Below are 17056 nucleotides of genomic sequence, written 5' to 3'. Positions count from 1 at the left end.
CAGTTTCTTGCCTGGCCGCAAGGTTGGTGTCAGCAACAACACCTGTGAAGCAGACCCTGCTGGAGAGGGGGGCATGGGAGGAGTGGGTCCTCAGGGAGGGATAATTTTTTTCTGCATCCTTCAGCCTATCATAAGCAAGAGGCCCCAAAGGATGATTTGTGTGGGCAGCCTGGCCTTGTTCCACGGGGCATTCGCGGCCCACTCGAGCAAGTCGGCACCTCAGCCCCTCAAAACCAGCCAAGCGAACGACGGCAGCCTGAAGCGGCTTGAGCCGCTTTTTGGCACAGTTGTTTAAAAGTCCCACTATTACAGTGTGGCTTGGAGCCGTTATTGCTATTAAGCACTGTGCAGTTGGCGGTGCGCATGCGCGTGTCCCTCCTTTGGGAATGGAGGTGCAGAGGTGCCGTTCCTGCATTTTGCATTTGCTTTTTCTGTTTCAAAGCTGCTTTCGTCCACCCCCCACCCCCCTACTATTGCCAGCCCTGGGAAATACAGCTTTGGCAGGGAGAGAATTTTACAGAGAAGCTGTAAAATTTACATTTCTGTCCCTCTTCCCCCATCTTAAAACACTTGAAAGTGCCTCTCCATTGAACCCATGAGCTTTGTTTGGGGGGAGCTGCTGTTCATTTGGCCTTACTGATTCTCTCAGAAGGGTTCTATGATTCTAAGCAGGCAGAGGCTGCTACAAACATTCCGTCGTGCTGTTCCTCTTCCCACGTACGCTTGGGGGTTTTAACCCCTGGGCCTGGGTGTTCGTTCATTCTTCAAGGAGGAGAGCAGGCCTGGGCCTGACCACAGTCTTCCAAGATGGAGGGCAGAGGTCCAGTCAGGTCTTTTGACTTTTCCACTTCTGCATCAGCTACAGAAACTCTTGTGTATTACAAAAGATGGTGTGGTGCCCAGCCTGCGTGACTCGCTTGCTGTGGCTTGTGAAACTCTCCAGTGATCCGACATGAAATGGGAGACTTGTCTGGAATGCAGTCATGTGTAGCTAAAGAAGAGTACTGCAGGGGGAAATGGCTGGTAATGAGGGCCTTTCAGTCAAACTTGCCCTTCCTGATCTTCTCCCTGGGCTGACCTTGATGGGAATCCCAGGGTGTACCATAACACTACTCGAAAATCATGGAGGCAGGATGTTAAAATATAACCTCTGTATCCCAGGCAGAGTAGAGATGGTAACCATGTTGCAGTATCCCTGATATGGACCCTTTTACATGGGTCCTTTCACCAGAGCTCTATCCAGAGCATATTTCAGCAGCAATAGAGGCAATTTCTGTTTTGTTAGCTCATTCTTGGCCATAATTAACCCAGGTAGCTTATATTACTTTACTAGATCGTTGAGCTGTTGAAAATAACAGGTTGAGTCCTTTGATCTTACAATGATTAATTGGCTGAAGTGTGCCCTTTTATCCGCCCTGAGCCTGCTGATGCGGGGAGGGCGGAATATAAATGTAATAAATTAAATTAAATTAAAATTTTAGACATCTCTGTATCCTAGGCAAGTCTTTTCTCCCCCGTAGTGGACAAGTAATAGTCTCATTTTCCCTTGCTCTAAAGTCTCTTGCCATGAAAACCCAGGGGTTGCCATAAGTCAGCTATGACTTGAGGGCAGGATTTCATTTTCAAATGAAAAACCATCAAACCCCCCCGCCCCCCGCATTGCTGTTTTTAATCACCTTGATGCAATTCATTCCACTGACTTATTTAAGTAGTCAGGTCCCACCATGGCTATCAAATTGTTCTTCATTTGCCTTTCTAAAGAGAGGCTTACTGGGAAGCAGCTTGCGGAGAATGAATGGCTGCCTTGCTTATTCCCTAGGTTCTTATGCAGTTATGTTTGCTGATGGCTGTCCTTCAGGCAGCCGTGCTTTTCTGACTGTAAGAATTGTGGGTGTTCAGGGCAAGGGGGCTTTGCTCTCCTGTCAGGGCAGCCTGTTTATAGCAGCTGTAGGTGGCACCCTGCTTAAGCTTTGGGGTGAAGACCTCACTAGCATCCCTGGTGAGTGTGGCGCGGGCAGTGATGCCATCTGCACACTTTATTTTTGTTCTGCCTCGCCTCCTGCCTTCTGCAGGCTACACCACAAAGTTCAGCACAACCAAGTCACAAAACGTTCACTTCCTCCCCCAGTCCTTGTGCAGCGACCCAAAGTCGGCAGCTGTGCTGCATAGAAAGGGCACCATTTTTGTATGTGCTACAGGTAAACTTCCCTACAACAGCCAAAATATACACCAATCCATGAGACTGAGATTCCCCTTTAAATAGGATCTGCAAATGCAGTGCCTTTCAAAGATTTTCAGCCCGAGGCCCTGCTTATTTCCAAGCACTTGAACATCACAGTGGAACAGTTGCAGCTCACTGTGATCTATGCAGGTGTAGGCAGAGTAACCAGGCCCAGTTTTGCTGCTTGTTCCTTCACCATAGAAAACAGAAGCACCGATCAAAGGATGCCTCCTCCCGTGTGGATGCTTGTCTCTTCTCCCGGACGCTTGGAGTTCTTCCGGGGAGATGCTCCATTAGGATGGTCCTGCCTTTTAAAACTCAGCAAGTTAGCAACCCAGTAACTCAATCTAGGGCTAGTAGCAGCTTCTGTAATGCGTTGCTGCCCCGGTTGATGCCCTCCAGACTAGTCAGAGGGCAGGCTTAAGCATTTCTTCTTAGGCAGGCGTATAGATCCAAGGAGGCAACGGTTGGCCTTTAAAGCAGCACAGAATTGTACGGGTTGGATTTTTTCAGTTGATCTTTTTATTTCTGTACTAGCAACCAAGCCCGTTGTTTGAAAATAATACAGTGGGCTCTAGAAAACTGATTTGGTGGGCCTCCTCCCGGCAGCAAGTAGGTGCTTCACAGCGACCTGGAGGCCAGAGTGGGAAGGTGCTGAGGGGAGGCGTGGGGAGGAGGGCTTAGGCCGTCAATTCGGCGGGCCCCCTCCCAGCAGCAAGCGGGCGCTTCGCAGCGGCCTCGAGGCCAGAGTCATCAGCTATGCGCCTGTGTAAGGATAAAAAGTGAATCGTCACAAATACGGCTTGCCTTTTATATAGTAGGATTCTACAGCTATTGTGTATGAAGTTGGACCCTGCAAATCCATTCCACTAGCAGAGGTGCTTCTCACCAATGAAAGGAGCCTTCCCCTGACACAGGACACAGGACTCTCAGAAAAGCGTCTTGCATCGGGGGAGGGCTTTTTCTGCCAGCAGAAGTTGCTTCCACTAGCAGAACGGATCCACAGGATCCAGCCTATTATGTGTGATCTCTCTAATGTGTTGCAAGCTGCTGCAAGAACACAATGGGAGAAGAGCTTTCTTAGAATCCAAATGAAGTCCAAAAAGCAATCTCTGTGTAGAGAATAGAGAAATTGATGGAGCTTCCATTCCACGGGGAGGGTGTTGCTGCGTGTTTGATTTGCCAGAGGCTGTATCCAGGCCTCCTTCTTGGATGGATGGCATTTATGGCTTCTGGTTGCCAGAAGGACTGCTATACTACTCAACTCCCAGTTGTCCAGAGTTGCTGGTTTTGCCTCTCTGACCTAGGATCCTGGCGAGCTGCTGCCTGTCAGTGTGCAGAGCAAGGGGAGGCTGCCTTTTTGGTCCCCGGGTGCCAAATGAAGTACAACGTCAACATGGGAAGATGTTGGTGTATTGGCAGGCTGTGTGTGTGTGAGAGAGAGAGACAGACAGATTAGAGATGGGGTTTGTGCTGGCTACAGGGGCGGCTCTGGGGCAGCAGCAGCAATAGTTTTTGCGCATCGTATGAGCTGCTGGCAACCTCCTGTGCCTGCCTCAGGAGCATGTGAAGTGGCAGTTCTGCTCCGCATCAACCAGTGAGGCTGGGCTGCTAGCACTTGTGGGGGGGGGGGGCAAAAGGAGCATTCTTTGACTTCAGGGCTTCTTGTAAGAAACCCCCGCACTGTGCTCTGGCTCACTGGGCCCCTGCTTTGAGGGTGGAGCAAGGGAGCTGCAGTGCCAAGCAGCTTCCAGCTAACGTGCTGCAGGTTCCCTAGCCTGGCAGCGGGCCATGCTAGGCCATTGGTCTGGTGAATTATCGGACATCATGTGCTTGCAAGAATGGGGACTTGCCAGATTCATGCACAAAGCTGCATTTTTCTAACCCTTAGCTTCAGCCCTGCCATCACAGCTTAAATCTGGCCTTTTGTAGACTGTTTGTCTACAAAACAGTTTGTAGACTGTTGCCTTCTAACTGAACAAACGTAGATGAACAACTTGATCTCTTTTTTCTCTGCTTTCTGCATCTTTTTTTTCTCCTCTACTGTTGTCTTCTTGTAATGTTGTGAAATTAGGATGGTAGGCACTTTGGAGAGTGTGCGCGGGAGGGGGCTTACTCTGGTTTCCACAACTTTGCCGTCCTTGCTCAATGCTGCTTGGAACATTGCGGGTGCAAGCTATAAAACCAGAGGGAGTTGGCAGGGAAGAGAAATAGAAGAAGCCACATCTGAGATGATGCTGGGCCCAGGAAGGGGAAATGTACCTGTCAAGGTGACTGAGTAAAAGCAGAGTGGAATAGGTACGTTTGTGTAGAAGTAAAGTGGTTTGAACACAGTAAGGCAAGCATGCAGGAAAAATATGCAATTAATTTGTAGCATGGACAAAGCTGTTAGGCTCCCTTTGTGCTCATCTAGACTAGAGAAGGCCCAAGAGTCAACGTTCACAGTTCTCAAAAAGCTATTCCTCCCTGCTCACCTGTAGGTTCCTACTCTTCATAAGTGACGGGTGAGTGGTTTCCACAACCCTAAGGAAACCTTGCTTTTCCTGGGCATGCTAGGGCCTTCACGGAGGTGCCAGAGCTCATTGGTAGAACTTTGCATGCAGAAATCCCAAATTCAGTCCCTGGTATTCCAGGTTAAGAGATCTCCGGTAGCAGGTCATAGGAGAGAGAAAGACCCTTTGATGCCAACCTGAGTGGACATTACTGCAGTAGATGGGGTCAGAGGTCTGATTTGGGATAAACTTCATAACATTCAGTCTACTCTTAGGTAAAGAGCTGTGGCTTAGTGGGAAAACACATGTTTTGCATTCAGGAGGTTAAGTTTAACCCTACACTTCTCCGCTGAAAAGATCTCTAGCCCTTGTTAAGAGAGATTTTCGTTTGCCGGAGGTCCTAGCAAGCTGCTTTCAGTCAGGTTGCCGTTCTAAGCTAAACAGAGGAATGCTGTGGTTAAGTGTAAGGTGGTATGTGCCTAGATGGTAGTGGGCAGGTTAGGTCAGTCTTAGTTCAGGGCCGTTTAAAATCCTTGAAGATAACTTGTCCCGATGTGATATGCAGCAGGATCATGTTGTTCATAATGAGATATCATTATGTATCTGCATGCTGGAATAAAGGCTGTCATTCAGCTTCGCTTTCCCTAGTTCAGACCACACCACTCTCCATTTCAAGGATCTTGAGTAACAGGTGGGCGGAAGACCTCTTTGTCCTGAAAGCTTCTGCCAGTTGGAGTAGAGAGTCTGAGTATGTTTTCTCCTCTGATTTTGCTTCTTCTACTCTTGGGGAAGGACCAGGGCTCATTTTGAGGGGGAACGCACTGGAACGGGGTTCTGGCATTTCCCCCCAAGTCAACTGGCCCCGCCCACCAGACTTGAGGGCCATTTAGGCCTTGATTGGGGCCAAAATGTCCTGAATCTGAGCCAAAACAGCCTGGATCGGGTCGGTGCCGGGTGGGGAAACCTTTCCCCTGCTCGGTACCAACCCAATCCCAGCCATTTCGTCCCTAATCCAGGCCAAAAGGGGCCCAAAATGGCCATTCTTCAGCCATTTTGGGCCCAGGTTGGTGCCAGGTGGGGGAAGTGACCCCCGCCCGGCAGCAACCAGCCCCTGGTCATTTCAACCCCGATCCTGGCCGAAAAGGGCTGTTTTCAGGCCTTTGAGGCCCAAATCAGGGCCAAAACAGCCCGGACCAGGTCAGTGCCAGGCAGGTGAGGGTTCCGCCGCCTGGCTCCGACCTGATCCAGGCCGTTTCGGCCCTGACAGGGCCTGAAAGGCCCAAAATGGCAACTTTTGGCCATTTTAGACGATTTTCTGCTGAGATTGGGGCCGAAATGGCCAGGATTGGGTTGGTGCCTGGTGGGGGACTCCTCCCCTGCCCAGCACTGACCCGATCTGGGCCGTTTTGGGCCCGATCCTGGCCAAAATGTGCCCAAAATAGCCATTTTGAGCTATTTTGGGCCTGTTTCAGCCTAGATTGGGGCCCAAGTGCCCTGATTAGGCCACTGCTGGGTGGGGGAATGCTCCCCCATCTGGCAGCAGCCAAATCCTGGCCATTTCGGCCCGATCAAGGGATGTGGCATATGCTAATGTATTATGCTAATGAGTTCCTGCAGCTCTTTTTCTACGAAATGACCCCTGCAAAGGGCTATAGAGTGAAACAGAACCAGCATGGCCATTCAACTTCTGGAAAAAATGGCAGAAAGGAAGCAAAGCTACTCTTCTGCCATTTTTTCCAGAAGTTAAATTGTTGTGCTGATTTTGTGCCGCTAACTTGCTCACTGGAGTTGGAGAGCTACAATTCAGGGGCTCCTTCGGAAAGCTGAAATGGCCATTTTTAAAACGCTCCTTAAAATGGCCAACAAGGCATCCCTGTCTCAGCCTCCTCGCACCCCTCCCCTTCACCATGCCCCATGAATCATGACCCATTAAGTCCCCCAAAATAAATAGCATCTAATAACTGGGCTGGTAGCTTTGAGTCACGAGTGGACTGTGTGACATATCTTTGCTCTCTTCTTTTGTCTTCAACTCCAAAGGCCTTGAGTTTGAAAATCTGCCCCTCTCCCATACTCAAGTCACTGCACTGGTCATAGGTTTGCTGGGAAGGGAGTACAGGATAATCCACACATGGAACTGCTTCGTTCTGTCCCTCCCCCCTTCGTTACCTTCAGATCTTCAATCTCTGCTCCCACTTTGATGCAGAGTATCTCTTTCTCATGAGCACTTTTATTGTGTCTCAAGCAGGGCTTTTTTTCAGCTGGAACGGGAGTTCCGGAACCTCTTGAAAATGGTCACATGGCTGGTGGCCCCGCCCCCTGATCTCTAGGCAGAGGGGAGTTTAGATGGCCCTCGGGCCATCTAAACTCCCCTCTGTCTGGAGATCAGGGGGCGGGGCCACCAGCCATGTGACCATTTTCTCCAAGGGACACCCACTGAGTTCCACCACCTCTTTTCCCAGAAAAAAAGCCCTGGTCTCAAGGTATATATTTAGAGAGGGTGGGGTGGAATGGTAAATGCTAAATAAAGTATCAGTCTTGCATGCAGGGTTTTGCTAGATGCCAGTACTGCAAATACAGGGCCTGATGAATCAGTTGCATGAGTTAGAGGGGAGACGAGCCGGCATTGGTGCTTTCCTGCCTTGGGTACACTATGCATTGAGGTAAGTGAGTGGTTCCAAGTTGGGTCTCCCTCTGGTGAGATCGAGGCCGGTGTTGGCATGCCTGACTTGCCCAAGGTCACCCAGTGAAACCAAGAGTGTGTGCTTTGAAGCCACGTTTTCCTGATGCTGTCAACTATGCCATGCTACCCTGCAGTGTTTTGATTTGGGAAGCTGAAAGTCATAGACAGCCGTCTCGTTTGCATCTTAATCTTGCTGGTTTTGACAGGTTCGCATGTTAACTGTGTTTGTAAAGCCTCCTAGAGTGGTACTGCTGAGGCAGGGTATTTAAATGCGGATTGTGATTAAGCATCTTTTCTATAAGGGCTCTGTCTCCTTGAAGTACCCCAGCCAGAGTGCAAACCGCATGCAGCACATTTAAGCCTTCTCAGAATTGTTCCTGGCAACCAGTGGGGAAGTTCTTGGCTGTACTGAAAGCACATTTGTAGCAGTGTGCTTGCCACCAGGGTCGCTAATGCAGCACAGCCTCCTTCGCCCTCTGCAAGGTCGCAAGAGCAACAGGGAGCCATGCTCCTCGTTCCTGCCACCACCTGCCTGAGTCGGCAACACAAACCAAGTTTGCCAGCTGTTCCATCTGCTGCTGCTCGCTATTCTTGTTCCCGTCAAGATATGGTGGCTTTCGGAGGAAATCTCAGCACAGCCTTTCTAGGAAATGAGCATTTTTAAGTCCAGGCCACTTGCTCTCTGGCTTGACTAAAATGAAGGATCGCTCAAGGGAATCTGGTTGCTTTTGTGATGGAGAGGGTGGCTGGCTGTCTCAGATGATGATAGAAGCCTGACTTACGTAGACGAAAGATCTGTTGGGGTTTGTGCCTGAGCACAGCAGCCTGTGATTTGAAGGTTGTGCCCAGGCATGTTAAGCCTGAATGTGCAGAGAGGTGGGCCTCCCTCCTTCCACACAGAGCATAACAAGAGTCCCATTTCATACCAATGCAGGCATGCTGCTTCGTTGGAGCTCCCTTCCCCTTAAAAGCAGCCCTTCTGTACCAGAGTTTAGAATCCTTCCAAGGGTTAACTCTTTAAGGTACATGCCTGCATTCATACAACAAGGTGTGACAGGTAGAGCTAAGAAAGGTGCCCCAGAGATGCAGCAGCCAATCAGAGCAGTGCTCTGAATCCATTGACAGAGGCTGTACTAGGCGGAGTTAGCTAATGGGAGGGTTGAATGTTAGGGTTGGAGTGTTAGGCTGCTAGTTGTGTAAAATATCTGAGGGGGTGCACTGTAGTCAGATTAGGACCTGAGAGACCCAGGTGTCAAGGGTTTTGGGGGGACCCCCTCCTCTAAAATTAATATGTGAGCATTCATTCTCGCAAGACACCCACACAAGAGGTAAACCTGCCTTAGCGGCAATTTCTTTCTCCTTCACTTCCGAGATTAAACTGCAGGTCACCCCGATCTCACAGTAAGCGAGAAAGTTCCTTTCAAATTGTAAAAATCCTCTTGTTTTCGTTCCGTAACTAAAATTTTAGCCTTGGACAAGCTTCTTCCCAGAATTATTTTGAACTCATAATAAAGTATGGCTCTGGGATTTGAGGTGTTTGCGTTATAGTGGGGTCTGACTGTCCTGTCACTCAAGCTTGTGTGATGCCATATATTCTGGGAAACAAATTCTGAAGTTTGTATTAACCTTTTTGATCTTTTATCCTGTAAACAATTAGTGCTAAGGTATATAAGGTTCTTTGATGTAATTGTTCTTTATGCATCTGAGCTTTATTTGGAAATAATAACTCGTATTTCTTTATATTACAGTGATTGGAATCCTGGATTATATTTGGGCAAGTGGTAGTAGGGAAATTTATAATTGGCAGCAAAGAATTATTTTTTAAAATTCCCTATCACCGGGTTTAAATCCCCACCCTGCCATGGAAGCTTACTGGGTGACGTGGGATCAGTTACACACTCCAAGCCTAACCTATCTCATGATTATGAGGATAACTTGGAGGAAGGGAGAACAGTGTAAGCTGCCCTGGTCTCCATTGTGGGCAGAGGCTGGGATATAAGAGAAATAAATAACCACATGCATAGGCATAGATGTCCTTGTTAAGGACACTCAGTGTACTGAAGTGTTGCGATAGGTCAGTAGGATTTTGTTGAGTCTGGAACCTAATGAAAACGGGGGCAGTGTGCTGTGGTGAAGCGATATAAACCTGCCTGGGTGAGGGATTCCCACACACCTCCTGATTTATTGTTCCTTCAGTTTGTATGTTTTTTAGAATCAACCTTAATCTTTATTGTATGCAAAAACCATCTCATGCCTAGTAGTTTTACCTTGATATTGTACCAGGTTTGGGAGGATTTACACTCAGGCCCACTTCCTATCCCGTCGACCCAGTTTATATTCTTTTTCATTTCATTTCCCACTGGGAACCCTGGTGTGGTTGGGGGTAGGCGGGGAATTGAACTGGTGATGGCCAGGTGAAAAATCGGTTGCAGCAGGTCACCGGAGAAGAGGAATAAGGAGCACAAGCCCAGTAGCAAAATGGGCCGTGCACAATCAGGCTTAATGTAGGTTTGGTGCGGCTCCTGACAGCTTCCTAGGGACCTATGGCTTTTGTAAAAAATGAAGCTCTTAACATGCTCAGAATCCTTCCCCTTGCTTTCAGTATCAGTATGTTTACTCTTTAATGTTAGGTAAAGGTTATTGTTATGTTGTTAGTAGTTTTAATACTTTGTTACATATTTCGGTTTGATAGTATGTTAACTGTCTAAGCTTACTTTCTGTTATATAGTCAGTCTGCTTTTGATATTCTTTCTACAGTCCAATGCTAATTTTTGTTTTAATAAAATAATTTTTAAAAAAGAAAAAAACATTATGCCCAACATTACCTCCTACCCATCCTTTTCCTTAGCTCTATTGGAAGACAGGCATGCCAGTAAAATACCCGAGATGGTTTGCCTTTTCCATAATCTCTCATCTCTAGATTTCAAGCGAAATGGAGCAAACTTTTTTGCTCGTGCTTCTTGGAGATCCTGACTCTTACGCACTTCCAAGATGAGAGAATTCTGTAGCCCTGGAGCAACCTTCAGGAGCTACTGGCTGAGCCTCTGGTAGAAATACGGTTTTTAAAAAGTAAAAAAGTGGTATGTTTGTCAATCCGCAGGGCCTTGGAATGGCAGGAGGGGTGTTTGTGCTTTTCCCCCACAGGGAATCTCAGGATGTAAAGCTGATTTGGGCAGGCCCTAAGCTTTTCTTGCTGAATAATCCATATGTTTGTTTAGTTAATGCACAGCCTGCCAAGCTGTTTCTCAGGGTGGCACAAAATAGTGAAACACACGTCTGTCCTGATAACCCCATATTGCATCTATAATCAAAGCTGAAATAGAAACTGATAGAAAATGCCATCTTTTCATAGTTAAAGATAACATGAACCCTACAAAATTGTTACACTTGGGACTTAGCTAAATGTGACACAGACATATGAAGAGTTTCCTGATGTTCTCCTCTTTGGCACATACTGATAAGCAGCATTGTATCCCGAAAATGTGGAAGGAGCTGATTCACCTTTCCCGTTCTACTGTCCATCCACTCAGATCCCCTTACCCAGCTGTTTTCTCATCTGCGGAGGAAAAAAAGTAGAGTTCAAGTGTTGGCTTCTCTCTCCAAGGTGACATGGCAGTTTTCAAGAGGTTTGGGGCGGGTCTTCAAATGTGCAACTTAACATGATGTTTGAAATTTTGCCTTGCAAGATTCCATCCTGACTTTAAGGTGCCAACAAAGAGAATGGAGACTTGTTATATATTAGCTGTTTGCAAGGTGGTGGTTTTGATGTGGGCAGAGACATGTTTCTCTTGATAGCAGAAGGGTCTGTCTTCTTTGTATGGGTCAGTGGACCAAAGGTAATGGAATATTCATTGAAGTCACAGGAGCTGCACCACATTATTGGTGGCCACCAACAGTCAGGGTTGCTCAACTCACCATTTGTGCGTCAGGATTCACACACAATTATTCCAAATGATATGACTATGGGAGAATGCCTTTCCCGCATTATGCAAAGTCATGCCTTAGGCACGTTTTTCTTTTTTTTCTTACCTGCATTGTTTCCAGTTCTGTACTCCTAATCTTACTACATTGTTTGTCGGATGTCTTATGCTGTCTAAATTGTGCTTTATATGTATATTGTCTGGAGTCTTGGTAAGAAAGGAGGGCTATGGTTAAGTAAATAAAAATAAACAAGATTAGACACCTTATGGAGATCGCTGTGTTGTGTTGTAAACCTGGGAAGATCTGTGTCTGAACTCTTCCATGAAACTCACTGGGTGATCTTAGGTTGCAAGGCAGTGTGAGTGTGAGTGTACTTCACAGGGTTATTGTGAGGCTAAAATGGAAGAAAAGACTTCTCCTGTATCTCGCCATGAAGGACGTGGTCTCTCAGAATCCAGACACAGCCTTTCTTCAGATCATTTCTGTTCTGTCCTCCTTCACTCCCTTCAACCTGCAGTGTGGGCATCCTTGTTTCCTTCCCCAGGCGGCATCATTTTCCGTCTCCACTTTCCATAGACTCCCCAGTTTTGCCCTTGAAATCTCCGCTTGCTGGTTTTCTGGCAGGGCGAGTCATTTAACAGAATAATAAGAAGATAACATTCGATTTATATACCGCCCTTCAGGACAGCTTAACACCCACTCAGAGCAGTTTACAAAGTGTGTTATTATCCTTACAACAACCACCCTGTGAGGTGGGAGGGGCTGAGAGAGCACGAGAAGCTGTGACTGACCCAAGGTCACTCAGCTGGCTTCAGGTGGAGGAGTGGGAAATCAAACCTGGCTCTCCAGATTGGAGTCCTGCTCCTCTTAACCACTGCACCAGAAGCCTGGTATACATTGCCCTGCCCCAGAGCTGGTGGAAGAGAATCTTGGTTATTTACAAGGGACGCTTCAGATTTGTCTTGGCTGTTGACCTCTGGGACAGATTCTGAACTGAAAACATAGCAGTTTTCAAGGGAAATGGCTAGTTCAAATGTCACCTTGGCCAGTTGCCCTTAGGCTAGCAAGGGTCTCTCAGTGCTCCCCCAAAATCTGTAAATTGGGGGAGACATCATCCTGAACTACCTTCTTTACAAGCTTATATGGATTAATGGGATCCAGTCTGTACATAGGCTGTAATGTTGTGGGGGGAGAATTCTGGGCTGCGCCACTTCACACTGCAGGTATGGCAAGGGTGTGTCTTTTTTAATGCTTCCTTGCATAAGAGGACTCCCTGTGTTTAGTAAGGTGACATATTACCGAAAGGGCTATTGCTAACCTTTCTGTTTCAGTGCTTTAGCTTGCTGCATACAAGGTATCCAGTGTTGGTGAGCATTCAAAAATTACAGCCCCCCACCCCCCATCCCCTGAAGCAGTCCGGAATTCAACCACTGCATTCTGAGTAATATGCCTGTCAGCCCCCAGATAACACAGACACTTTGCTTTGAACATTTGAAATGTGCTATACAAATGCTAATTTTTGCAGTCAGCATGTTGCCATGTTTGCAAATAACTTCTTCTGTCTGTAACCTTCTGTTCTGTGTGCTCTTTTTTTCTACAGCTGCCATTAACCTAGCAAAGCTGAAGCTGTTTAAACATTACTATGTCATGGTAAGGAACCTGCCTGCTCTGAGCAGGGCTTTTGTGGGTGGGGGTGGGGGGATATTTGAGCACTGTTAATCCAACCCCTACCCTGCCCGTGTGCCGTTCTTGCTTGAAAAGTGGACTAGAGAGTAAAATTAAGGGTCCTTTTTTAAAGCCACGCATATACCGCTACTCAATTTTTTAAAATTCAGGAATGCTAGCAGAGTAGAGCTCTGTCCTCTCCCAGGATGCTGTTCTCCACCACAGGGATGACACTTGTAGAGTGCAGTGTTGCCTTTTGGGGAAAGCATTTTGGAGGTCAGGGCTTCTGTGTGTTCCCATGAAAAGAGAGCTTTGCGTCATGAGCACTGGCATATTGGAGACAAGCAGGGCTTTTTTTCCAGGAAAAGAGGTGGTGGAACTCAGTGGGTTGCCCTCGGTGAAAATGGTCACATGGCTGGTGGCCCCGCCCCCTGATCTCCAGACAGAGGGGAGTTTAGATTGCCCCCCCTCCACGCCACTGGAGTGGCGCAGAGGGCAATCTCAACTCCCCTCTGTCTGGAGATCAGGGGGCGTGGCCACCAGCCATGTGGCCATTTTCAAGAGGTGCCGGAACTCTTTTCCACCCTGTTCCAGCTGAAAAAAAGCCCTGGAGACAAGGTTTCTGGCTAGCCTTTCTACCGCCAGCCTGTCAATGCACCAACCCAATCTCCCTGTATTAGGGGGGGGACCCCAGCTGCAACCCCTACCTGCAGCCAAAAGCCATCTAGTCCAGGAAGAACTACAGCTTGATTCTACTGGTCATATGAACTGGGCCTCATCCTTGCCCTGCTGTTTATATCCAGCCATTCCTCTATTGCAGAACTTGTGGTGGTGGTGGGGTTGGGGGGGGGCTTTCTGAGGAGGGACCCCATCCAGACACTGCTTGGTTCCAGCAGAGCTGCTGTGTCATTTGCCCTCCAGCCCTACATCACTGTTATTGCTAGCCGTCTTCCCTGTACCTGACTGCCTGCTCTGGCTCAATTCCTCCTCCTCGTGGGTTGTATACTTTCGGGGGGGGGGCTGTTTCTCAAAATTATCGCTCCAGACAACACAGCAAATGTCATGGAGGGGAAGCTCTTAACACCTCATTCAATGAGTTCCTGATTTCCTTACCAGAAACTAAGGGTGTGGGGGGGGGAGTCCTTAATCCCAGAATGTGGTGGGGGCGCACACATGATGCAACCACCTTGCTGCAGCTAAGCAGGTCTGCATCCTATCAGTATCTGGAACAGGGGGATCTCTTGGAAAGCCCCTGTGATGAGTAGATGACTGCTCCAGTGTTTCTAGATAGACACTAGGTGGGGGTTAGAAGAAGCAATTCCACCGGTAAAGCTGTGCATGTCCCACCTGAGTCTGGGTTGCAGACTGCTTGGGTACCCCGTATAGGGGCTAAAGTGGGTTTCTACTAAAGATTCAAGTAGGATGAACTAAAGACCCTTTTTGATAGAAGAATACGACTGTCAGGCAAACTTTCATTTGGGGCGTGGGCGCTTGGCTTCTCATCTCCTGCACCCGAATGATGCAGCTTGATTGAAACGTAAGCAGCTCTGTCCATTTAAGTATTAGGTTTGTTCATTGAGACTACTCGAATGAATATTGATCTGAGTCTCCATTTGTTCCGCCCCAAACATTCATGAAATGGTTTGAGGCTTGCAAGACATTCCTGGCTGGCTGATCACTCACAGGATCTAATTTCTCTGCAGAATAACGTGCTTGTGGACAAGAAAGCTCTGACCCTCTCACTCCTGTTCTCCTCTGCCCACAGATCGTGTGTTACATTTACTTCACGCGGATCATTGCCATCTTCATCAGGATCGCCGTTCCGTTCCAGTGGAAATGGCTTTATCAGGTATTGGTATCAACGACACTCCTCTCCTTGAAAAAAGAAGAAAAGAACCCAAAATTTCAAAACCCCAGATCTTATCAGGCTGCTTCACGTTGTGATTTAGCTAGTGTGGAAATTCGTGGTTCTTAACACAGATATTCCAAACGCAGCATTTTTGCTGTGGGTGGGGCTTCCCCCTCCCCTTCTCATGGCTGCAGGATTACGAATGTACGCAAGAACCAAAAAATAATTGCGTTATTGATTTTTAGAACACACACATGCAAGAAGCCTGTCAGACATTAATCAGGAACAGCGGAAAGGGCTGAGGAAAGGCCGTGGAACTGCTGCCCCAGGGAGCGGGCAAAATTAAGCATTCCTGTTGCGATTGGTCCTAGCAAGCCCGTTTGCTTAATTCTTTGCCTTCGGAAATGCCATTTTGATAGGAAAATGTCTGAGATGGGGGCGGAGGGGGGAAGCTTTTTTCCTGCTCTAGATTAAATCTGCTGCAGTCTTCCTTCCTCGTCTTACTGTGTGGCACAATTTCATTATTTTTCTGGCAATTATGAGATGGGGGGTAATTCATTACACTGAAGTTTTGACCCTATGGGCCAGAAACCTTAGTCCTCTCGCTTTTGAGAGATTAACAGGCGTTGCCAGTGTGCATTTATAATTTTGCTACCACGAGAGTTAGAACCTTGGTCATCTTGGTTAACAAAAATGGAAGCAGCGCTCCACACCTGGTACCATGTTATGTGGCTTTTCAGCAGATTTGCAGCATGAATGCATTCCTAGGGGCCATACCCTTTTTAAAAAACAGCAGGAGAAAAACCCTGGAATTTAGCATACAGAGCAGTTGTTTTGCACGTAGAGAGTCTATTCAGTTTTTGGCATCTCCTGTTAAAGCATCTTGGGTAGCAGATCTTGGGGGGGGGGGGATGGCGGGATTGCTGCCAGTTGGAGTAGAGAAATGGGGCTATGGCTCAGTGGTAGAGCATCTGCTTGGTATGCACTGGTCTCGGGTTCAATCCCCAGCATCTCTAGTTAAGGATCGAGTAGTAAGTGACGCAAAAGATCTGTACATGAAACCCTGGAGAGCTGCCGTCAGTGGGAGTGAACAATACTGACGCTGATGGACCGGCGGTCTGATTCAGTATAAGGCAGCCTGGTGTGTGCAATAGAGGGCCGTTTCGTATGTCAACGATGGCTTCCTGGGGCTGCGTGGTCCTCAGAGCAACCTTTTTTTGAGTCTCCCTTCTTTGTTTTGCAGGTCCTGGATGAAACAGCCACCTTGGTGTTCTTTGTCCTAACGGGATACAAGTTCCGGCCTGCCTCGGACAACCCTTACTTACAGCTCTCTCAGGATGATGAGGACGACTTGGACATGGAGGCCGTGTAAGGGAGCCTTGCTGGGTCATATTCAAGTAGCTTGGGCACGAGGGGCACCTTCTGCAGAGTCAGAAAGGCTGGTGTGAGATCGCGAAGGGCGTGGCGAGGCAGAGGCAGAGCGAGGCGTGCTGATGTGGAAGCCCGTTGGTTGCTTGGAAAATCTAAAGAGCACCACCCGCTTCCTTCTCAGCTAACTTTTGTTTATTTACAGTACTTACAGTCCACCTTTCCCATTGGGGCTCAAGGCAGATGACTCAGTGTAAGACAATGCAAGCAACTGCAGAGACATTTCAATAAACAGTGCAATAAGGCAGGGGTCCTATCCCCATACTGCAGCTACTTAGCTGGTTCTAGGAAAGTTGCAATGTGCAGACATTAGAGATTGTGGCTTTCAAATGAGTTCTACTCACAGTTCCTATCAGTGCAGACATGTTCAAACGGAGTAAATACTTTGTTTAGGCAAATCCATTCACGATTTGTGGTAAAAAAGGATGGATTCCTCCATCCCTCATTGGGGAGAATTAATTAGTGAGACAAAGACAGGAAAAGGGGCAATAAAAGGCTTTTATGTCCCGTGCATCCCAAAGGGAAGAGGGGCAGAAAGGAGTATCTGGCTGTAATCTCCATAAGACTGTTCTTAAAGGCCCAAACCCTATTCCCTATTGATTTCTGTTGCCAATACACAGGCATATCTATTCTGCTGTAACAGCACAGGTCCCCAGTGTGGTGTCCATGGGCCCGCCAAGTGTTTTTAGAAAGTGGGTGGGGCCAGGTAGGGCTTTTGCAAAGCATGGCTTCTGATTGGCCATTAGAGTATCGATTGGCTGTGCAGATTTTTCAAAGCATTGCTTTGGCAGAAGCTGCTT

At 47.8% G+C, this 17056-nt stretch overlaps 1 protein-coding gene across 1 annotated transcript in view; it reads left to right on the top strand.

Annotated features, from left to right (window-relative positions):
• GPR107 (G protein-coupled receptor 107) overlaps positions 1 to 16200 on the top strand; it is a 57278-nt gene extending 41078 nt beyond the window's left edge. Inside the window, exons 15-17 of the mRNA XM_054997232.1 lie at positions 12915 to 12964; positions 14745 to 14828; positions 16072 to 16200. Coding sequence (XP_054853207.1) covers positions 12915 to 12964; positions 14745 to 14828; positions 16072 to 16200 — 263 coding nt within the window. The remainder of the gene's footprint in view (positions 1 to 12914; positions 12965 to 14744; positions 14829 to 16071) is intronic.
• Positions 16201 to 17056: the final 856 nt, after the last annotated feature.

This window comes from Eublepharis macularius, chromosome 14, assembly GCF_028583425.1.
Source record: "Eublepharis macularius isolate TG4126 chromosome 14, MPM_Emac_v1.0, whole genome shotgun sequence".
Taxonomy (NCBI): domain Eukaryota; kingdom Metazoa; phylum Chordata; class Lepidosauria; order Squamata; family Eublepharidae; genus Eublepharis; species Eublepharis macularius.
This window is presented reverse-complemented; position numbering and strand designations above follow the sequence as displayed.